The sequence below is a fragment of the Sturnira hondurensis genome, unplaced genomic scaffold (assembly GCF_014824575.4).
Source record: "Sturnira hondurensis isolate 20B ecotype Veracruz unplaced genomic scaffold, ASM1482457v3 Scaffold0000880, whole genome shotgun sequence".
Lineage (NCBI taxonomy): Eukaryota > Metazoa > Chordata > Mammalia > Chiroptera > Phyllostomidae > Sturnira > Sturnira hondurensis.
The window spans coordinates 14,360,374-14,385,935 of record NW_028073511.1 but is presented as its reverse complement, the minus strand read 5'-3'; the positions used below and the strand labels follow the sequence as shown (position 1 = coordinate 14,385,935).

General features: G+C 37.0%; 1 protein-coding gene across 1 annotated transcript in view; it reads right to left on the bottom strand.

Moving 5' to 3' along the window:
* SACK1B (scaffolding CK1 anchoring protein B) overlaps positions 1-25,562 on the bottom strand; it is an 87,281-nt gene that overhangs the window by 45,775 nt on the left and 15,944 nt on the right. Inside the window, exon 2 of the mRNA XM_037055099.1 lies at positions 23,219-23,722. Coding sequence (XP_036910994.1) covers positions 23,219-23,662 — 444 coding nt within the window. The 5' untranslated portion in view covers positions 23,663-23,722. The remainder of the gene's footprint in view (positions 1-23,218; positions 23,723-25,562) is intronic.

The following is a 25,562-nucleotide window of genomic DNA, read 5'->3' as shown; positions in this document are numbered from 1 at the left end:
TTGTTTCACCAAAAGGCTGTAATTTTTTGCCATGTCTATTTTGGCTGTCCTGGAGCTGGCTTATTCCTTGGTTCTCTGCATCATTCTAGACGGATGCTATAAACAGGCAGCCAGCTCTGGGAAGGCAGCATACTGGGTGTTTACTTTTAGTTTAAGCAATTGATAAAGTATTTTAACTAACAGTCTTCTTAAGCCTATAACATGCAATGGGTATGGGTTTCAGGACTCATTTTTTTCCCTAATTTAGTTGAAACCACCTTCAACAGAAACAACACAAAGTAAAAACTATAAGCGTGAACCCCATATGTTTATTTTCAGAATTATGATGCCTTGATATGAGAGTGTGATAAAACTAGCTGATGCAACTGCGTTTGAACACCTACTGTTTGTGAAAGTGCAAAGTACAAGCGGATGCACAAATTGGCATATCTACCTATGGATATTAAATGACGTATACTTTAAAAAGAAATGTAGAGGCCTCAATAAAGTACAGCAAAGTATAATAGAATTTTACACAGGACTAAAATGATAGGCTGAATGGACTTGGCCTGGTACTGAATCTATCCCTTCATTTTCCCAAGAACATATCTACTCCAGACTAACCAAAATGAGCTTTCTAGCTTAACAGTGACCACTTCTCCAGGATTGCTTTGTAATGCTTATACTCACTGATTCAGATTTTGGATGTTAAAGTTATGTTGTTTTCCCACATCCCTTCCGAATGGCCGAGTTCACAAGAATTAACTATTTGTCAACACACTGATGATAACCCAGTGACTTAGGTTCTGGTCTCAGATCTACCAGGTATGAATTGCTACACTCAGTCAAATTATAGCCAAATTATTTAATTTCTTGGAATTTTAGTTTCTTTACTTGAAAAACAGTAAAATAGAATATACCTTAGAGTGTTTTCAAGGCCCAAATAAAATACTCGTTTAGCCCTGTAGCACCATACTGAGTATAGTACATGGTGAAAGCTAAGCAGTAGAGCTAGGTGAAATTCAAAGTCAGGCAGTCTGGATCCAGAGTTGATGCTCATAATGACTGAACTAGGCAGCCACATACATCTGTATATCTTGAAGTTTCTTTCTACAAGGTATGCTATCGCATTTGTCTCTGCTTATTTCTAATGGCCAAACAAAGCCATTCTCCATTAGAGCCGTACATTCCAAGGGCCTGTTACCCTTTCTAATATGTCATCTACTGAAAAGTTGAGAGACAGGCTGTGTGTTTTATTTTAGTCAAAAACAAAAACATTAAGTTAAACATCAGATGGTTGAAGACAAACTCATATAGACTTCTGTTTCTTAGGATCTCTAAGATAACACACATCTTAATTAAACTCTCTGGAACTTTGTTCTCTCAAATATAACACACCTGTGCAAAGAGGTGTGTTAGATTGTATTTGTACATTTGGGGGCACATGTGTATTTTTTTACTGACAGACACCATACCACATATGTTAAGTTATAGAAAGTAAATTATATTTGCCCAATTTATCTATGAGACTGTCAGCTTTAAATAACTATGGGACATTTACACAATGGAATACTACTCAGCTATTAAAAAAAGAAGAAGAAAATTTCATACTTTCTGACAGCATTGACAGACCTGGAGAAAATTATGCTAAGTGAAATAAACCAGTCAGAGAAAGATAAATACCATATGGTTTCACTCATATGTGGAATCTAACAAACAAACTGAACTAACGAGGAAAACGGGGACAGAATGATAGATGGAGAGCAGGATGAAAGCTGAGGGGGGTGGGGTGGTGGGGGGTGGAGGGGTTGAGCAAAAAGGAAAAAAGGATTCATGGACATGGACAACAGTGTGGTGATTGTTGGGGAAGGGTGGTATAATGGAACTAAATGGTAATGGAAAAATATAATAAAGATTAAATAAAAAATAAAACAAAATAAAATAAAAATATCAAGATATTCATCAGAATCCAAATAGACTGCATGTATCATTTCATCACTACTGTATCAGAGAGGAAGGAAGGAAGGAAGGAAGGAAGGAAGGAAGGAAGGAAGGAAGGAAGGAAGGAAGGAAGGAAGGAAAGAAGGAAATGCTCCTAGAATTTGGAGTTTGCAAATCCGTGGCCAATCCATTGCTTGTTGAGTTTAGACATGGAACACTTGGGAGTGCCACTTAAAACAATGGCTACCACACCACAGGCACTGAGGGTCATTGGCTACATGTCCTACAGCATTTATGTGATTAAAGTGCAAAGATACACTGTTAAATACCAGCCTAAATGAAACTCTTCTCCCTCACCCTTAAACTAATCCCTTACAGAAGAATGTAAACATCCAAATGAAAAAGAACAGCTCCATTCTTAGAATAATTAAACAGTACTGTTCTCTGATCACCATGAAACATACCAAATTCAGATTAAAATAAGGGGCCAAGAAACCAATCATGTTTCAGCACTTACAACACTTAAAGCAATTAGAATGTCAAATCACTTCCATGATGGAGAGGTCGGAGGACTGTAGAAGTCAAACACTGAGACCTCACACATATACACATGTACACTATAAAGCACTCTTTGAAGATTCCTGTTATATTTCTCTGCACATGAATATTATCAATGGAGAATCACGGGCTCTAAACTTTAGAAGGTTTTAATAAAAAGAATAACTTTCCATCTACATCACTTTGTTCAGTAGGCCTTCATACCTGAACAAATTGGCTCGGTATGTAACGCGATTCAGTAGAATTATAATACCTTAACTGGTTTATGGCTGCTGGATATATATAATTGGAAATGTGAGACAAGATGCTGAGAATGTCTTTTAAGACCCATGAGGTGATAGTAAATATTTATATGTAAAACTTATTTTTGTTAAATCCTCACCTGAGGATATATTCATTGATTTCAGAGGGAGAGGAAGGAAGGGGGGGAGAGAGGAACAGAGAAGAACAGGAAGAAACACCAATTTGAGAAAGAAATACCAGTAGGTTGCCTCCTGCATGTGCCCCGGCTTCAGATCCAACTTGCAGCCTAGGTATGTTCTCTGACCGGGGATCAAGCCTGCAACCTTTTGGCGTGACAACACTCTGACCAACTAAACAGCACCAGCCAGGGCGAGAACTCTTTTTTTGATATAAAGTGTTAAATTACTGAACTGATATTAGAAGTTTGGTTTATATTTTAAGCTCTGATGCATTTACATAGTTTATCAAACAGTTTGCACTTGTAAAACTTTGCAGTAATACACCAAATTATAAAGTGTATTAGTAACTGCAATACAAACAAACTGTGTCAAAGGACATGTTGGTGGCATAAATCAAGACAATTCTCAGGAGTAACCTCATCTCACCAGTAGGGATCAGGTTCCCTGTTATTAGTTACCTGTTGCTGTATAGCAAATTATCCCCAGATTTTAGTGACTTAAGACAACAAATATTTATTATCTCATAGTTTATACAGTTGAAGCATGTGAGAGTAGCTTACAGGGTAGTTCTGACTGAAGGCTGCAGTGACCTAAGTTGGCTGGGAAGGAGTAGCTGCTTCCAAGATGGTTCGCTCACATAACTATTGTTAGATTTCATTGGGTTGGCCCAAGAGTTTGTTTTTTTTCTGTATGTAGGCTCTTGGCTGCCTTTAATTCATTCAAAACAACTTTGTTATATTGTATTGTAGTAGCTGCCACGTCAGTGTGCACTTAAAAAAAAAACATCAAAAAGGGCTGTCTTATGCACTGGAAAATGTTTAGCAGCACCCCTGGCCTCTCCCCACTAGAAGCCAATAGTGGGAGACAGCCTACATACTCAAAATATTCAGATCAATAAAGTTATTGGTGTAAATGAAAAATGTGTCTTTTATTTTATGGAAAAAACATATAGACTTTTAGGCCAACCCATGGGCCTCCATTTAAACTACCGTGTGAACTCACGACAGAACAGCTAGCTCCCCCCAGAATAAGAGAGCAAGACATCTGTTACAACCTGCTCACACCAACACTCCTGCCATCTTCCATTCATTGGAAAACGTGACTACATCCAGTCCACACACAACAGGAAGTAAATTCAGATGCACCTTTTAGAAGGAGGACCTTTGAAGAGTTACGGACACATTTTAAAGTCAGCATATGTAACATTAAAATCTGGTGCCCCCAAATATATGCAGTATTAGTAGAGACAGAGAAGAATATTTCTGGAAGACGGAAGGGGAAAAGCAAGAATTTAAAGGTAGAAAAGAACAGCGTGTCAAATCTAGAAAGCCAGATGCTGGATTTGGTCAGTGCTTCTGTCACACCTGTGGAATGCAACTACATAAACGCATACAATTAGAAACGAACGACGAGGTCATTGATCATCTGGCAAGTGACAGTGACTGTGGGAATACAGAAGAAAGCAGAAGTATGTAGCGAGATGAGTTAAAGGGACTGATGCAATTAACCTGGAAAGCAGAACACAGGACAGCGGTGGCAGCAATGGAGAGAATTAGGAGGAGGGAGATGTGGCAGAAGCCCCAAACTGCTTGATGAAGAAGCCGGAAGAGTAAGAAGGGAGAGGGACGAATCACATGTGATTCTAAGACACTGTGGCCTTGGTGTCCAAGAAAGGACGATGTGAGGAGGCAGGAGAAATGGTTTAGTGAGCATCATAAACTTCTTGCTACTATTTTGGACATACTGCATTTGAAGGTCCATTGGGCTGCATAGGTAAAGATGGTGGACTGTCAGAATTAAAAGCCAATGTTCAGAAGACCAGAGTCGTAACANAGAATAAGTCATGAAAAGAGAGCAAGACATCTGTTACAACCTGCTCACACCAACACTCCTGCCATCTTCCATTCATTGGAAAACGTCACTACATCCAGTCCACACACAACAGGAAGTGAATTCAGATGCACCTTTTAGAAGGAGGACCTTTGAAGAGTTACGGACACATTTTAAAGTCAGCATATGTAACATTAAAATCTGGTGCCCCCAAATATATGCAGTATTAGTAGAGACAGAGAAGAATATTTCTGGAAGACAGAAGGGAAAAAGCAAGGATTTAAAGGTAGAAAAGAACAGCGTGTCAAATCTAGAAAGCCAGATGCTGGATTTGGTCAGTGCTTCTGTCACACCCGTGGAATGCAACTACATAAACGCATACAATTAGAAAAGAATGACGAGGTCATTGATCATCTGGCAAGTGACTGTGACTGTGGGAATACAGAAGAAAGCAGAAGTATGTAGCGAGATGAGTTAAAGGGACTGATGCAATTAACCTGGAAAGCAGAACACAGAACATCGGCAGCAGCAATGGAGAGAATTAGGAGGAGGGAGATGTGGCAGAAGCCCCAAACTGCTTGATGACAAAGCTGGAGGTGTAAGAAGGGAGAGGGACGAATCACATGTGATTCTAAGACACTGTGGCCTTGGTGTCTAAGAAAGGACGATGTCTTTACAAAGTGAGGAGGCAGGAGAAATGGTTTAGTGAGCATCAAAAACTTCTTGCTACTATTTTGGACATACTGCATTTGAAGGTCCATTGGGCTGCATAGGTAAAGATGGTGGACTGTCAGAATTAAAAGCCAATGTTCAGAAGACCAGAGTCGTAACATCGTAACAGCAGTAGTAGCTGACGTTGTCGAAGTGGAAAGCACCACTAAGGAATAAAATGTGGAAAGAGGACAAATCCAAGAATAAAAAATCTTTTAAGCATTCACTTGCAGGAGATGGCAATAGAGTTACCAAAGGATATCAAGAAATAATATAAGTACAGGGAAAGAATGGAGAGAAATACACAGAAACCAATGGTAAGGGAGTTAAAGAAGAACACTGCACAGAGAAGCGGAAGAAACTGTGGGTTAGGAGAAGGTCACGGGCATGTCTTAACCACGTGGACAACAGAGAACTATGGGGCACCAGGACGGGAGAAGAGTGGAGGAACAATCCAGACTGCAGGGTTAGGAGGAAAGAGAGATAAAGAAGGAGGGACACTTGAGAGAAATTTCCTTAAGGAAGCATAATGGTTAAAAAGTAAGAGATAAAGCATGGCCGCAAGAAATAATGGTGGGATGGAGGCAAGCAACACTCGAGAGGAGGGTTGGAAAGTAGAAGGGAAACAATTAGGAATACAAATTTAAAGTATAAAAATCAAAGTAATAGGATTGCAGGGGGGAAAGGGGTGTCAAGATCAGAAATTTTCTTCCCCTCTGAAAAACTACTGGAAGATAGGGTAGCTGAAATTCGGCTCTTGAAGAAGAAAGGCTGGAAGTTAAAAGGATATCAGCTGGAAAGTCCTCAGTCAGGAAGGGTCAGGGGTTATCAGGGAAGAGGCCCTTGGCATTGGAGAATAAAGATATTCAACCCAGTTTGAAATGTTAAGCCCTATGTTAAACATGCATAATTTTAAGCATCGTTCTTATTACTGTTTTTTCACAATAATATGACTACGTAAGCTGAATACTGTTACATGGGAAATGGTGATGTATACAGCAGTTTCTTCAGCAGTGATGAGAAAAAGAAATTGGGCATTTTCTACTTCTGAGCATGAGGAGAGGATTTCACATGTACATGGTTGAGTGCATTCTTTGGCTCACTTTCTGAAGTGCTATTTTTAAGTAACTGAGCTCTGTCAAATTCTTTGGTCTCACCATTACAAACAAGGCCATGTGGACATACACATTAATCTGAAACTAAGCTTCGGGAAATCTGTGACTTTGAGGTCCAGGAATTTTGCTGCTGTGAAACTATGTAAATGAATCCTACAAGCTCCGTTAATTGAATACAAATCCATATAATTTTACAAAAAATAAAAAGGCAGCTGGTATGACAATTTTTTTTGTTTGTTTGTTTGGAATGAGCTGACTCATTTTCAAATTGGACTGTTAACTGAAATGAACTGTTTGAAATGTAACTCAGGAAAAATCTTCATGTACTTGGCTCAATGAATACTGTTATTTTTTAAATATGACAAGTAATTTTGAAAAAACATGAAATGAACATATACTGAAAAAAATTAACATTACAGTTTCCTAAACCTACATTTTTCTAGAATATAAATGTGAAGAATATAATGCTATTTGGTTTCATTTGGAGCTGTTCATTTTCATCTGCATGTTTTGAGTAGATTGTGGCATTACATATAGTTCTGTTCAAAAAATAAGTTTAACAGAAATAGTTAAAATATAAAAAGTTAGAGGGGAGAGAATCATAGGGGAAAAGGAGATGGACTTACATGAACAAGTCAAGTATAAAGGACACATGGACAATAACTAAGGATGGGGGGTGGAAATGGGAGGGAGGCGGGGAGCATGGGACGGGGGGCGGGCAGGGTTGGGAATATAAGACAGAAAGCTGTACTTGAACAAGAATTAAATAAAAAAATTATTTTAAAAGAATAAAAAAATAAATTCAGAACTAAAAAAAAGTTATATGTGCACACATACATATGCAAATTTTACATATAAACTTTACAACTAAATTATATTTGTATATAATATTTAGATAATTCTAATGCTATCTTTATTTTTTAAGGCTTTAAAACTAGGATCCCCCAAACCCTATTACATTTCCCATAGAGTTAAAATGTGTGTGTTTCAAGGACTTGGAGGTCTCCTTGTACGATTTTAAACATGATGAACTGAAAAGTCTGTACAGATATCCTCATATGTATACATGAACATCTATCCTTATATAGACAAAATATAATACACAAATATAATACAGATAGAACAATAAACATATTCTTAGATGTATACTACTTTAAGTAGTATTTTAAACACAAAAATTTTTCTTTATAGTTTAGATAGGAAAAACTAGATTGAAATAATTATTGAAGTAGTGAATTTCATGATGTGTTATATAAAGCATGAGAAAGAAAAGTAAAATCCAAGATGATTTCCATCCATAAAAATGTTGGAAATGCTCAAAATAAGAGTAAAATAAAAATAGCCTTTAACTGATTCACTGAATGAGCTATATTTATATTTTAGTGCTAGACATAAATTTTAAATAATTTTCTCTAAACATTAATATAGTGACAACTTATCATTTCCTTTTACTTACAACTCCTTTAATATATACCCAATATGTGCAATTTTCTTAAATTCACATGTAGATTTTATGATATTTAATCACAGTAATTCATTCAAAATAAAATAAAAGGGTCTCCTCTAATATAAGTCTATGACAGTCTGTTTTAAACCAACTCTCCTACTAGAAACACTAAGGGCAGGAGAAGAAAAATTAAGGCAGCTAGGATTTCGTGGGGCCAAATAAAGGAGAAGCAACGAGGTAAAGCCAAGCTTTTCTTGCCACTTTTTACCTAACATTTTCTCAGATTTGCCAATTCACAGAGCAAGAAGGCTGAACAGCGAACTGTGGTGAACTGTCTTTGGCAATCTCAGAGAGATAAAGACAACAAAAATTGGAGTCCAGTCCACCAGTACAAAAAGGACTTGAAGAGCCTTAATCACAGAGAAAAGGGGATCACAATAAAGTGAACTCAAGATTCTGTGCAGTTACTAACTTTAACACATTGGCCAAATCCTACATTGTCACGGAGCAAAAGGAGAAGAGAAACCAAGTAAGAGAAAGTTAACATAAGAGTAAAAAGCTTAAGAAAGCTTTTTATTAATATTGGGAAGATAAAGTTTGCAGTTCACATTATTCCAAAAAAGGCTCCTGTAAAAACTTTCAGTGTTAAAAAGAAACCCCAGGAGAGTTCCCTTTGAAGTAAGTGAAAATTGGAGATAGCCCACTATATCTGAAAGACTACATCTCAGCCTCCTAATATCTGAATCCCTGTATGGAATAAGGTGATCTACCCTTTCTTTAACTGTCATCCCAAAGGGAGGAAAAAGCTAAATCCTGTATAAAAGAGATTACCTCTGTAACTTTTCATACACAATGTCCATTATTCAATCAAAAATTCCAAAACTGTGAGCTGCAGACCAAATGACCAAACACAACGAGAAAAACAACAACAGACAACAGAATACACCTATAGTTGATTAGATATTGGTGCTATCAATACATGTTTAAAATAACTGTTATTGAGGCATTCAAGATTTATATAATTAAAAAATATCAATTTAATAACCAATAACACATAAACAAAGAAAGAATTAATGACTTGGCCTGGCTGTGTTGCTCAGTGGGTTGAGTGCCGGCCTGTGAACTGAAAGGTTGCCAGTTTGATTCCTGGTTAGGGCATGTGCCTGGGTTGCAGGCCAGGTCGCTGACTGGGGCGTGCGAGAGGCAATTGACTGATATTTCTCTCACACATAGATGTTTTTCTCCCTCTCTCTCCCTCCCTTTCCCTCTCTCTAAAAAGTAAAATAAAATCTTAAAAAAACAAATTAATGACTTAAAGATAGCTACATAGAAAATATCAGTACAGTGAGAAAATTAAGTACAGTAAGAAAATTATAGAAAGCGCAAAAATGAATATGAACTATATGAACTGCATTTTAAATAAATAAACAAATAAAGGCACAATACATGGTGACAGAAGATGATTTGACCGTGGGTGGTAGCACACAGTGCAATGTACAGATCATGGGTCATAGAAATGTCCACTTGAAATCTATGTGATCTTATTAACAATGTCACCCTGATACATTAAATTAAAAACCCCAAAGATTTATATCATATATGTAATTAGAATTCCTAGGAGAAAAGAAGATCTAGAATAAGTCAGAAGCAATATGTAAAAAACAAATAAAATGCTAACTGAGATATTTCCAAGAGAGCTGATAGACTCTAAGATACAGATTCAAGAAGCTCTGCTATGTTCAGAAGCAAAAAGAAAAAAACTGAAAAGTAATTACTCACACAGTTACATCATATTAATGCTCCATGAAAAGGATGTGTTAAAGCAAACATAAAAAGACATCTGTTATCTTTAAATTATCAACAAAAAAAGCCGACTGGCGTTATAATCGAAATGATACTAAAAAAAATCCACAGCAAAAACCCCAGGCCTCATGACAGAATGAAGAATATGCCTCACCTAAAATCAAAGGACAGTAGCATGAAGTGACAACAGCATGGGGACAGCTCATCAAAGTCCAGTAAGGGAGCTGATCAGAACTCAACCAAACACGTAACATTCAACACAGACTTTAAAGAATGAGTGGAAGGCATAGAACATGAGAAGGGATGCTCCATGGTAGGGGAATGGCCATGTACAAAATCAGGAAGGAATAAGTTGCCACGGAACGCCTGGAGAATTCAGTAACACCAGAGTATAAGGTGGCTGGAAGCAAGCGGAAGAAGATAAAACACGAAGGTGAGAGGATGCATGCAGGGCCTCTTTCAACAGGAAGAGCAACATAGATGTCATGCTTATTGAGCTGGACTGTATCTGGCGGATAACCGGGAATCAAATGTAGCAGCAATCTACACAAAAGTGTTATGGGAATTCAGTTGGTTTGTATGGTACCAGCAGGGAATGGTCTATCAGAGGTAATGCTGATGGTGAAGTGCTCTGTCCTGTCTGGGCCCTCTGCCTGGGCTCCAACACCAGCGTTGTCATCTCTGACTTCTAAAGCAGAGTTTCAATTATTTAACCTCTTTGATCTACAGCACTTAAATGAAACAACAGAGGTACCTGTCTTAGAGAGGGGCTGTGAAAATACAAGTTAACACATAAAAAGTGCTTCACACACTGCCTAGCACACACCACTCAATAAATGTTAGACATTTTTAATGTCATTAACAAATTTAGTTCTGCTTCCCAAGTAGAAGAATGACATGATGTGAAAGAGTCTCAGAATGGAAATTGAGATTCCTGAATACTATTTGACTTGTTAGATGCTAATCAGTTGGGTGATTTTAGACTTTTGGACTTTCTCAATTTCCAACTGCCCATCTGTAAAAAGACTACATGGTCACAGCACCAGATTTATTAGTTATTTACTTTTCTCCCATAACTGCTCCACAATTTCAGAGGCTTGTGTTAGGGTGGGCGAGGATAGGAGGAAGCTCCGGCTGGACTTTGCCAAGACAGACATCCTCACAGTAACCTCAGTCCAAGGAAGAGACCACCAATGCTGTACTGCTGCTTTGTTCAGAGGGCACCAATCCCCAGCTCCCACGGGGAGCCAACGAAAATAAAACCCCACTACATTCCCTGCTTGGGCATGATTTCCCCGGCCTCATCCTGTTGACCAGGGAACCTTGCCCGGGTGCGAAAACCCCAATAAAGCTCTTCATTGCCTATTTTATGGCTGATTGGCATTTCTTTCTCGGCGGAGCCTAAGAAAACCTCTCAGCTTGAATATGTCTTCTATGACTGAAATTTTTTTTTCATGATTGTGGACTTTCCAGGAGCACCTACTGGGTTGATATTTAGTCAAATGGCAATGAGTTTGCTTTTCACATTGATCAACTCATTTAAAATATTTGTTTGCATTCTTGGAGGGGGGGGGATTAAAATGTAATTAATAGAAATTAACCCTGTCCAAAGGGAAATTTTTGGTTTGTTAAAGAAAATGTACATGTACTGATTTTTCCGCTTTTAAATCTTCAAGAGTCAACTAACTATTGAGGGTTAATGATTACACAAAAACAGTTATGAGGCCGTCATTTCCATAGGAAGATTACCAGCATGGCCACATTATATCAGCACTGGTGGACCGGGGGTTGGGAGGAGGGGCCCGGGTAGGTGAAGGCCGCAGGGATCTGCCCGGCCTGCACGAGGGTCTGCCCTGGTGAGGAGGAGCATATTATCACTGATATTATACACAATTTTCAGCATGTGATTTTATAAAAAGCAGACTGCATTTTGGTCTGCCTTAGTGTTTTCTTCCAATTTCCTTAGAGACTATGAGCTTCCTTACTACCCGCACCCAGAACAGATAGCTCCCACTGCCGCCTCGTTTATTATCCCATTGCTTATCAGCAGAGAAAATGAATTACTTTACTATGGGAAAAGTCCCAAGTGAAAAAGAAGTAGGACACACATTCTCATACATAATCTCGGGTGTGATCTCAGTATATTGCACATGTATATTTTATTTCAGAGGTCTGGATAAGGTATTATATATGCCTACACACACACATATGCACATATATGTCTCTATCCATCTATTTATCTACCAAGGAAGAAAATTTCTAAATCCTATTTTCTTAAGCCTTCCCTGTATTTTTTTCATATCTTCTATAAGGAATATATGTACTCTCACAATAAAAAATAAGTAAACCTTTACTACATACACTTGTTGAACTAATAAGCTCAACTAATGAGCAAACACAATTGTTTGCCAATAAATATCTCAAAGATATTTCCTCTATATGAATTTTTTTTGTACTTTGAAACTTCAAAAAATGTCTCTACAATACTCTGAAACCTAAAGAGCAAAAAGGTGGGGGAAAAGTCCAGACTCTGTCTGATACACAGGTCACTCCCATAACTGTCACACCCGCAGTATTTTGTCTGTGTCTCTCCCATAAATCTTTCAACATACCTTCCAAATATTAGACTATAAACTACTTGAAGTGTTTTTTTCCATTTGTATGACTTAACAAAGTGCTCTGTACATAGCAGATGTTCAATAAATGTACATAGAATTAAATTATATATACATAGCTGAAACATTTTACACAGAAATAAGTGTTAATGTCTTAAAATCAGGTAGTTTAAACATTTAAAAATAACATTAAGACCCACAAAATCACCTTCTTTAAGATACAGAATTGAGTATGTAGTTATAGTTTTCAATTCTAGCAGGAAATTGATGGTATATTCTCTTTAAGAAAAGGTTGTGTTTTATATTGAAGTGTAGTCAACTCTAGGTTATCGTTAGCCTTTTAGGGGGCATTATCCTCTATAACCAGTTTTATATTTTCCTCTACATTTTAACTAACCACCAAAATGTAAACGTGTCCGATACCAGGCTGATAGGGCACCAGTGACTTACTCAGAAACATTTTATGACCCCCACCATCTCTATCCACAAAGCTGGGCTGAAAAACCTGCACAGTTGGGTGTCAACCTACCTCTCCCACCAACCCCCACCTTCCTTTTCTTCCCACATCCCCTCTATAAAAAATGCCAAGCTCTCCACCATACATCTCCTACTTCTCAAAATGTATTCAACCAAAACGATCTATGAAAGAACTGATCACCCAAGTAATAACTTCCCAGTTCCTTATTGTCTTTTGTACACCAGACCCAACATATGGGAGTTACTTAATGATTGCAGATGGAAGGTTCTACTTCTCAGGAGGTTGGTTATACAATCTGTTTTATCAGGTCTTGGGTTAACATCCAGTCTGTCTTCTTCTTATCTCATACTCTGTTTTTATCCACCCCTTCGTATCTGAATCTTATCTAAATTACTTTCAATGCCACATTTCACCTACACCCTCAGAATCAGGACTGGCCTCCAAGTCTAGTCACCCTGTGTTTAGATTCCAATGTGAACCCTAATCTCTACTTAGACATTTCTGTAGGTCTTGGTGGTTGGGCTTATACTGACCAACCATGCCACAGCTGCAGTGAACATGATAAAGCCTCTGTAAACTTGGCCTCTGCACCTCTTTCCTAATCCAATCCTCTGATGACTCTGACACCAACCTCGATGACAATGCCATCATTCCATTAGCTCAAGCCCAAATTTCTGGAGTAATCCGATCTTTTCAACTTATTTCATACCCCACATTTTTCTGCCTTTAAAATATATCCAAAATCTAACCATTAATGCTAACATCCTAACCATCTAAGATACCACCAACTCACATTTGAATTATTTTAATAGCCTCTGATATTCTTAAGCTTCTATAGTCAACTTTCAAAACTGCAGTCAGATGTATCCTTTAAAAACACAGCACACTTGAAAAATTGATCACGTCTCTCTTTTTCTCAAGATTCTCTAACAGCTCCCCATTTCACACAGAGTGTAAACCAAGGTTCTTATAACGGCCCATGAGGACCTCCATGTTACCTCTAAAGACTCACCTACTCAGCTCGCCTTTGCTTTCTTGGGTCCTTACTGTTCCTCTAACAAACAAGGAGCCATATTCCTGCCCTATAGCTTACTACGTACACACGCGCGCACACACACACAGACATACATGCCATACATTAGATAGTCTGTCTAGTCGGTGCTGCCCACAAATAGATATATGGCTCACTCCCTCTTTCCTCAAGTCTTGACTCCAAGGTCACTTTCTTAATGAGGTCTACTCAGGGAACCATATCTAAAATTAACCCCCACCACCAATCTTAATCCTACCCAACCATATTTACAGTTTGTGTTGTTTTCCTCCATAGAAATTCTCATTATTAAACTTATTATCTCTTTCCCCATTTGTATGTAAGCTCCATTCAGACCTATGGTTTCTTTGGTATTTTATTCTCTTATATATTCCAAGAATTTAGAACAGTACCTTATACACAGTAGGCATACTTTTCACCTATAACGCTAGCCAAAGCCTGACTGGTTCCCCTCACAGTTGAACCCAGCAGAGGCCAAAAGATAACTTCACTGTCTGACTGTCCTTGTCTTACTTTTTTTAATTTTCCCTACATTTGGACTCAGAAAACCCATTTATTTCCCACGCCTCCCGATCTAGTCTGCATTCTAGGCATTATACCTCGTCTACTTATCATAACCTCCTCTCAGCTCCAAGTATGCTACTTCTGACTTCTAGTTGCAACCCCATAATGCCCTTGCACCTGGCTCACTCAGAAACTAATACTTCCACATCACCAACTGCTCTCAATCCTAGACCCTCTCAACTAGGTCTTCCAATACCTCTGTTTAGGAATATGCAGTCATTATTACTTTCTAATTATAATCATTTTGGATCATTACCACCGACTAGAGCCATACCTATCACAAGAAAGCAATTTACTTATTCTTCTGTAAAACATGAATAATAAAAGTATGTATCTCACAGGGTGGTTATGAAGGTCGATTTAAGGTAACATATGTAGAGTGCTTACCACAGTATGCGACACACAAGTGCTCAGTGATTATTACCTGTTACTCCTTACTAGATCATACAATATAAATTCATTACACAAAATCAGGAGCCAGCCCACTCCTGATGATAAAAGCAAACCAATTTTTTCACAATTTGGTAAGTGATTAGTTAAAAGACCTGAGTAACTGATAGAAACACATAAACCACACAATGAATCTGTGGCAACTGAAGAAGAGCAGGCAGAATGCTTAAGATACAAAATGTCATTCTGGCATTATAGCCTTCATCATTGCAAAAAGGCTCTCATAGCTAAACTTTATCATATTTTATATCTCATAGGAACAGATAAGGAAAGCTGTTATGTCCTTATTCTTATGAAAGTTAACTTTCAATAAGATACCTCACAGCATACCTGAGGTCCTAAGCTTATTATCACAATCAGCTGCAAACTGCATTTTATTTATAACATTTCAAACAAGACCTTCCACAGAGTCAAGGTGCCTTCTCTTCCTCCATGCTTCTCCCACTTCCGACCAGAATGGCACTTGCCCCCTTTTCCTCAGCGGGGTTATTTCCCTGGCTTTGCCCTGGAGGCATCGGAGTGTGTGGGAGTGCTAAATCCTATCCCTGTGAAATTCGGGTGTAACTTAGACATTAGGAAAACTCAGCATTTTATGAGCAGAATGTTTCATGATGACAATTAGCTTTGTCATTCCAGCAAACTGCTAAAGGTGTCTTGTTTGAAACATATGACACAATTCAATAAGTAACTAAATAAATAGAGGTTTTTATTTTAATCTTGTGACGGGGGGGAAATGAATAAGCAGAAATCATCATAAAAATAAGCATTCCACTTCAGAGGTCTGAGAACCCGCAGAATTCAATTTTCTCCCATAGTCAGTAACAACCGCTCAGAGCTTAATAGCAAGACTGTACATACCACATGCAGTTCTTACAGGGATGGTTCTTCACAGCTTCATTTAGAAAAAAATAATCAAAGAGAATCAGAAAGCAGAGGAAATGGTTTTAAAACATTCCCCTTAATTGGATAAAGTCATATGCACTCTAAAATAGCCCATTTTTAAATTCTTCCCAACAATTAATAAAGGTATATTTTAATATTACCAAGCCAGCATTTCTGATAAATATTGTCCCTAACAGTAATTATAATTTTTATTTTTAAGGCTAACGTCTTTCCCGAGGTGTGAATTTTCAAATGAAATTCTGTTAAAAATAAAAATCATGATGATCTTTAGCCTTTACCTGAAAATCCACTGAGGAAATATCTGAAACTCCTAAATTACAGGTGACTTTAGTGTGCAAACAAGTTAAAGATCTTGTCTAACAATTTCATTTTTCATACCCTTGAGATTTTTTTGCATCAACAAAGCATGAAATAGCACCTCTATCAAGAAATTAGTTTTTTTAAACAATAATTACTGTATGCCTTAAATAATATTGCCACTTTTTAAATTATGTCAGAAATATTTAATAAGTAATATTTCATAAGCTCAGAGTTATTTGAACCAAATTTTGACAATAAACGGTAGGTCTATAATAAACATGAACTTTAAAATTTTGCAAAATCCTGTTGTTCTTTTTCATAAATATAAAACCCTTATATAATATCTTTATCGCAAAAGTTAATAAAATTAGCACTTTAAAAATTTTAGGTAAAAGCCCTGGCTGGTGTAGCTCAGTGGATTGAGCACGGGCCTGCAAATCAAAGGATCACGGTTCAATTCCCAGTCAGGGCATATGCCTGGGTTGCAGGCCAGTTCCCAGCAGGGGATGCATGAGAGGCAACCATACATTGATATTTCTCTCCCTCTCTCCTCCCCTTCCTCTCTAAAGATAAATAAATAAAATCTTTTTTAAAAATTTAGATAAAAGTGGAAAGTTATATATATTTTATTTATATATAAATATATTTTATAATATATAGAACCATACACTATATGCCCTTCCTCCTTTAGCATTTCATCAGAGCTTTGCAGTTTTTTAGATCTTCAGAACTTTAGGTAAGAAAGTATGGTTTACAATTTTTCTTTCATAATTACCTGCTTTCCATAAAAGAGAATATCGTTTTAGCACATTTGGAATATACTAATGAAATACAGGATCTTGCATAAATAACGCCCCTTTTGTTCATTACAAAATATTTTATTTCAAAATCATAAGCATGTAATTCTGTAACATAACATCACACTCAAGCACATCATATGGCATGTTAGGTGAAATGTTCAAATTAAAACTATAAATTATTACACCCATATTATTACCCTACCAACCACACTCAAGCAGGCGTTACTTCTGTCAGATCCTGTGTATATCTAAGTTGTCTTCCCAGGACTTATTTTCATATATACCTATGCTGAATCAATATTTTCTGATTTTGAACCTTCTAAGGAATAACACTGGAAAACACCGCATTGCTCTCCAACTAATGCAGTGTATATAATATCATTATGATACTTCAGAAATGCACTGAAGTATTTTCACAAATAGTCATTTCACAATCAGCTAACCTAGATGGCATACCTAGTAAGATACTATCTTGTTAGATACTGAACTTTTACAGAAAAAAATGCCCAGTCACAGTGATACAAAAATACAAACAGATGTATTTTTTTTTAACAAAATAAAGCTCTGCAGCAGTGTAGTAAGAACAAAAGGTACAGGAGGAGGAGCCGTCATCACAACACGGCATGTAGAGTATTTAATGCATGGTAGGTGTCATGTTAGATATGTCATCTCCTTCTTTCCATTCCCACAAGTATCCAATAAATATTAGAATCCCCATCTTACAGATGGCAAAAATAAAGTTCAGAGAGACAGAATGTGATGTCTAATATGAACAGCTGTTTGAGTTGGATTCAACCTGCCCCTGACTCTAAGATTCAGAGCCTTCACACTATCCCATGAATCCTCTTTTAAAAGAGCATCATTTTAATTCTGCAATGAAAAAAAAAAGAGGAAGAGACTGTGGCTTTGTTATCAAATCAATCAAGGAAGCCCCAAACTCTATATTAATAAAGTTAAAGAGTCTCTATATGCTATCTTCTTTCCTCTCCCTTAAGTAATTATTAAATATTATGTATTTGATATTATCATGGTTATTGGTAGTAGGAGAGTGGGTGTCTGAATGAACTGAGCAGGATATGGAATGTGTTATCTCCCTGTGGAGAACCAGAAGTCTGGTATAGCAAGAGTATTCCCGTAGACAGCAGGAGGTACACAGCCAAGTGAGTGCAGTTTTAAAAACCCATCTCTCTCTCCTGTTGTCCTCTTTCTCTCATATACACACAAATACATCTATATTAACAAATAATGCATTATAGTCAGAGAAGTGTTCAAATTAATATCAAAGGACAGTAATGTCATTAAATCGGACTAAGCAGCAGGTATTTCCAGGCAGAAACTAATGTTGACTCAAATTCAGATAATAACAGTACTCACAGTGAGAGCTGGTATGGGGAGGGAGGAAGGGCGGAAATGCAACAAAAATTGGGAACATTAAGACAGGGATGATCTCAGTCTAAAAAAGGCACTGATGAATACCTAAGTATCATTTAGCTGGCAAGATGTAGTTGCAAAGTAATACAGACGGAAGTGACACATGATGACACAATAAAAATTATTTGTAAATGGACTAATTCAGCAAGGAGTATAACACTGAAATAATCTTGAGTTCATAAGCACTATCAAAGATTTAGATAGGAACATTAGATTTAAAAAAAAAAACACTAAAAGGCTTTGTTTCATTTATCTCACTAAATGAATGAAAATACCTGGGAAGGTACAACCACTTGTTCAATCCATACTTAGTTAGTGTGGAACCCTAGTGATCAGACCTCTAGTCCAGTACTATTGTTACAATACCAGTCAAACCCAGGAAACTCCCCAGCATCTGTTCACCTTCCCAGGCGCAGACCCAGGGCAGGCTGGTAGTTAATGTTCCTCTGTATCACTAATAACTCCCTGGGCCATAACAGACACACCCAACAACAGTGACTCAGGGAGGAACCAAGACCTGAACTGCAGTAGAGAGCACCTCAGGAATTACTCTGCCCTCATTTTCACTTGACTTTTGCTTATATATCTTCTTGACTCAATATTTCACAAGAGTAAGATTTACATCTTACAGAAGCAGTTAGCCTAGAATTAGGAAACACGCAAATAGTACTCTGGTTAACCATTTACATATTCAAAACTATCAAAAGTTATAATTTATGGATATCTAGCACTGAGTGGCTAGAAAAAATTACTTTAATCAAAGATGACTTTTTTAAAAGTAATTAGAGAGGATACTTTCATGAGAGGCATTCATGGTAATTAGAAATACATGCATATATCACCGGGAACGCCCCTTGAAAGACCAATAATTACCTGGGAAAGTCTTGCTAGATACGATCAGACTTTACAAAGTTAACCCAAATGTATTTATGTCAACCACACAGTGAAAAATAGAAAGAGGACAGAAAAAGTGCCCTTAAATAAAAATGTGGCCCTTAGTAGGGCCCACGTAAGATGTTACCAGCACTTGGATTTTCCCAAAGGAAATTTTTCAGATAACAATATAAACAAACACACACAAGAAAAGAAGAAAGAGAAAAGGGGGAAAAACAAGCAAAAGAAAAAACAATACCCTCTAAACAATTTCTAGGTGATAACTGCCAAAATAAAATGAATCACTAAAAACAAATCTATGGATTTGTAAAATAAATAAATCCATGAATTTCTAATGTAAAGACCCTACTATTTAAGATAGAAACTGTGACAACTGGGAAACAGAACCTCATTTAAACTGGAGTTGGGAGGGCCTGCCGGGGGCTCCCACTACCCACCTCCAGCTGTCAAATCCCATCTCCAACAGGAAGGTGTTTGTTTACAACTATGGCAGCAGGAAGGAGGGTCTTTTCCTTACCCAGCCACCATTCAGCCAATGCAAAACTGTTACAACTCAGCCAGTGAAAAGCCACTACACTTCAAAATTCTCATTATCCTCTAATGGACTCTCTTTATAACATCCCCTCTGAGTCCCCCCTTTTCTCTATAAAAAAAAAAGTTTGCCTCCTTTGTTCTCCGGACTTGTGCTCGGGCTGCCATTAGTCCCCATGTCCCATTGCTATTCATTTTTGTTCCTGCCGAAACTTATTTTTGCAGAGAGAAATATCTAGCTATTTGTTTATGGTCAACAAATCAAAATGCATAAAAAGTAGTGAAATTCAAAACCAAAATATTTCCAGTAAAGATAAACAAGATATAATACCATTCTTATTTCTTTTCTTCAGGGACTGGAAGGCTAACTTGGTGATTATGATTACACTTCAGATGTTTGGACTGCTAAGAAAATTGCTTCTGGATTCTTTTCGTTTTAAGATTTTGAATAATATGACATTTATATTCACAAGTACCGTATCTCCACTGTAAAAAGAACAGTGGAAATGGATTTAAATTGTTCTGAGACAGTGGGGTGAGGTTAAAACGGTATAGGAAACAGAGAACTCAAAGAACTTATATGTATAATCCATGGACATGACTAAAGTAGGGGGAAACTATAGGGTTGGGGGGTGCAGGGTAGAGAGGGCGTAAAGGGGGAAAATTGGGAAAACTGTAATAGTATAATCAATAAAATATACTTTAAAAAATAAAAATAAAAAAGAAGCAAAAATAAAATTTCTGAGATAGCTTTCTGAGTACTATTTGATGGTTTCCTGCCTTGCTTGTTTGTCCTCGTATTTCCACAGAGTTTCATAATAACAATTACCAAAAATAATCCCTGAGAAATGTGGAGGCATAAAACATTCTTCTACCCATTAAAATATACATTACTCAAACACTTTCTGGGGAAAAAAAGAAAAGATCATTCTATTTATAATGCCATGAAAATCCACTGAAAGTTACTAATAAAGAGATCTTGTCCTCTGAAAACAGTTCAAAAACAGAAAGTTCACCCAATAACTAATAGGCTTTCACTGATTTTGAGGATTATAAGAAACTGACTTATCTGCTGAGTAAATGATAGTCATGAAAATCATACTTAATCTCTAAAAAACTGTCTGACAAGCTTTTATTTCATAATATTTGCTCTTACTTTAAACGTTCTCACAGGACTCTGTCTGGTATTGGCTAAATAATATAAAATCTTGTAAAAGATTTTCATTTCTGGAGTGTTGGATCCTTCAAAAATCTTTAAGTAAACAGTGACATATGAAGAAATTTCCAATATACTTCAGAAATATATATTCAATGCATATACATAGCTCATTTGACCTCAATGTTTGTTACAACTGGGGAGAAACTAACACATTCTTCAATGCTTTGGGGGAAACAAATCACTTGTTATCTGTTATGATTTATATTCAGTTGCAACATATGCAATTTACAAGGCTCGAATAGCTCTCTTTCTTTAAATTCATCTTGGGTATGTATCTACAAATTGAACAAAGGTAAAAAAAAATCCTCTTTCTTATTTTATGTCACTTTGATTTTATGTACCAGAAGCATAACATTACACTACTCTTTCGCCCTATGGACTTCAACTTCCTCAGCTCCTCAATGCACGTGGGAGTTCCCAGGAGACAAAGAACAGGCGGAGAGTATTACTTTTAGAGTCTCTCTAAATAAATAGCTGCTACATTAAAAAGAAAAATATAACAAATGGCCATGACTAACATTCAGTTTCCAATTAGTGCTAGTACAAGAACTGATGATACCTCCTGAATTTCGTTTTACATCACAGAAACGCAATGCCCATAGGAAACTAGCTGTGGTGCAGGCTGGTAATTTCATACTAATATGTTTACTGTAATAATATTAATCTTCACTAATGTATTTTTAATTGCCAGTTAATGACAGAGTGGCTCAAAAATGTATCCTGTCCCCAAACAAACATTAGCAAATGTTGGTACTTGGTATTTGTTATTTTACCTTTACAAGGACCCATATATATTATTGATTTTTGTTCTGTTGTTTTACAAAATACAATTGTATAATTTGTTCACAGAGCACAGGATAGTCCAGTTTCAAAAATACTCATCGTTCCAGTCAGGAAATTGAACTGACAGCTCAATTCATTCAATAAAACTTTGGACACCTATGACATGCCTGATTCTACAGCTAATTTTTAAAAACTGAAATAGATTAGTGCTTTCTATAATATAATCCTGCTAAAGGAGTTAACAACACTTAAAAGTCAGGTTATTTGAGCTCAAGAGGTTTAGGGGGTAAAAAACACCTTACTTTTGCAAAGCCAACATTTGATATTAGCCTCAGAACATTGTGTCTCCCTAATATCACTGCGAGGTTTTTAGTAGCTTGTCTTAATGATCTGTCTTGTCACCATAGATTCTAAGGACCTTGCATTTCTGTACTCCACAAATACAAGCTTCTCAAGCATGTCTTATTGACATGAAAGAAAGCAACTCCACCCATGTGCGCACCCTAAGGTCCCTTTTAGATTTAAACTTCTAGATTGTATAGTATCCATAATTAAGAAATAGTTAAAAATATAGTCATATTATATTTTTAACTATGATTTTTATAGTTAAAAATCATAACTTTTCATTCATACATTTTAAAACTCTAGGTTGAGTTCAACAAACAGCCTAGGAAATTCTGTTATGGTCTCCAAAGTGCCTTATCATGGCCCTGATAAGACATAGATAAGTCTCAGTAACTTTTACTTAATTGATTAAAGAAAATGTCTACAGCTTAATATGAGCTCTAAAACAAAATTTCTGAGATTTATAACCCAACATAAATATTTAATAAAGCATACTGAGGCCTCCAAATGGGAAGTAACTCAGGATCTTCCTTCAGAATTTCACATTATTATGCCTGATTTTATATTGTTTTCACATTACCCAGGAAATAAATAAGTAAATCTATGACTTATTCATAGCATAAACTATATCCAGGGCAAATATTAGGCTCAGTCTTAGTAAGAATAAAGAAAATTTCAGCACATTTACCAGTACCATATTTTCTTTCAGAGATTAAGGAAAATTTCAATGCTTTGAACGTATAAATATGTCAAATCACCTCATTCACTGTCCATATACCCTAGCCTTCAGGGATACAAGGTCTCTTGTGTGAATGTATAATACATTATCAAGAGAATGAAATCTCCACCAGTAGCAGCAACTTCAGAACTCTCAAATAGCTGTAAGATGTGAAAAGTACAATCCTCCTATATATCCACGTGTATATTTCTTAAAAATATTAGGCATGGTTGATACATATAAAGATTATGCTAATATACAGATGCGTTATACTATTATGATGCTTATCCATGTTTCAATTTTTGGTTTAAAAATAGAAAAAATTATTACCTTTCTGGCTTCTTTTATCATTTTCCGAATAGTTTCCTTAATTGTAAGTAGCTGTGCTCTTGGTGGATGAAAGAGGAGGTCTATATGGGTGCCCCCTAAGAGTCCAGGCATCACGTACGGCCAGCCTAAGTCAAGGTCTGGAGCTTCCACATCAGACTCAATGGGCCAATAAGTCCCTGAGGATGAGGTATCATCGCAGTAATTATCAGTGCCATGTTCTGTACTTTGTGCAATTTTCTGGACACTTTTCAAAATATAATTAATTTCTTCCTCAGCTAGAAAGTCTGATACTCGCTCCTTGGCAAGAAATTCGTGGTATGCTTCTAACCCATGTTCAATCAGTGTATCAATGGCTACCCGGTACCATTCCTTGTAGTGAGGCTCAATGTAATTGTCTGATTTACACTCATCATTCAGTGAGGACAGCATTGATGAGGTCTCCATGCTTGCGAGTGTTTGCCAGTACCACTTTCAAATGTCCATCTGTGCAGCAACAAGAAGTATCTGGGTGTTTGAAAACAGGAAAATTAAGATCAGTTAGAATTCAGTAATCAAATATGTTATAATCCATGTCAACCATTACTTTTACATTTACTCGTTTCCACTCCCTGTAGATCAGTATGGCATACATTTCATATCAAAAGTAGCATTAATTGCACCATAATTCAAAAACCACCACCAATAGATTTCCTTTTCACAGACTATTAGTTGATTTTCCATTTCCGTGGCCTCCACTTTCAGCTTCTCACCTAAGGAAACGCACTTTCCCCTCTGACACCCAGAAGTCTATCCTTCCCAACTTTAATCTGATACTGCATATGTAGTGTAGTATCAGTCTCTATAAGCCTATTTGATTTTGGTTTTAAAATATTTAAAAAATATAATTAGAATGCAATCAGTATATGGCCAGCCACTGACATTAGTCTTTACTGAGTACATTTTATGCATATAATCACAGACTGATGAAATATAAAAAGCACAAAACACTTGCTTTACAGGAATGTATTAAGTAGCTGAAAAGGCACAGTACACACACACAAAGCTGTTTATTACCACTTTAAACAAAGCTGTTTATTGCCAAGGGCCAAATGAGCACCGCCAGTTACCTAGGTTTTCAGATAAAAGCAAGTAGAAATCGATATGGAATATAGCCGTTATAGAGATCCCCGGGCAGGAGGTGGGCTTCAGCTGAACCTGGGGGCTGAGTGAGAACACAATCAAGTAGCAACAATGAATATTTTCATTCTACACAAGAATGAAAAACAAACAAAAGCACAAAACAGGTATGAGCTTGTACATTCGGGCCTTGTGAAAATACTTGGGCTGCCAGAAAGCAGGTTCCTTTTAGTAAGAGTAGGAGATAACGCTGAATAGACACAATGGAGCCAGGTGTGGAAGGACACAGGAGATTTCTGTGATTCAGCAAAACTTGTGTTTGAAACAATTAGCCTGGCACTATCAGGGGAATGGAGGACAGACAAGCAGCTAGGACAGTCTTTCCGCATTCAAATACCCAGTGAAGAAGTGACAAGTGTATTCCAGAGATGGTTCAAAGCAAGAACTGAAATTTGATGGCCTGACAGCATACCGGTGAAGAAATTTAAGACATTAAGATAATTAGGGATCTCTCTGTGGAATCGAAATCTATCTATTCAAGCTCACGCCCCATCCTTCACAATGCCCCACAATGTTATTCATTCAATCACTCACCGTGTAAGATATTGGATTGGACTTTATCTCAATCAAATAAGGGACTTCCAGTCTTTTCAAATCATGATCTCCACTGTGTGGATTCAAATGAAATACAACTCTGTGATGTGCTACAAGCACTAAAGGACCAAAAAAAAAAATCTTTGTCAGTGGCCTGGCTCTAATTTAAAATGTTCCACTTAACAGCCTTTTCAGACTAAGGCCTACCAAAATTCAAATCCGATTTGGAAGGGTAGCTCAGGAACTATTACCATTTATTTACTCCTTAGCTCTAAAAATGTAGTAAGAGCTACTAATCATACAGAGAGATTGAAAAGGAATGGACAATAGGGACACACGTTCTGCTGGGCAGGAAAGGACCAAAAAAAAAAAAAAATCCAGCATATACTAAGCAGAGCCAAGGAGCAAAATAAAGGGTCTACTTTCCTATTTTTTTGAAGGCAATCCTGCCCCCAGGTGTAAGCTCAGAATTTTCTATGATACAATCTAAAAGTACAGAGAGCCTAAGATTGAGAACATGTGTATGCTACTGATGTGTAGTGTGTAGAGGCCAGGGACAGGGCTAAACATACTTTAGTATACCGGACAGCACCCACATTAAGAAATTATCTGGCCCAAACTATCATGAGTGCCA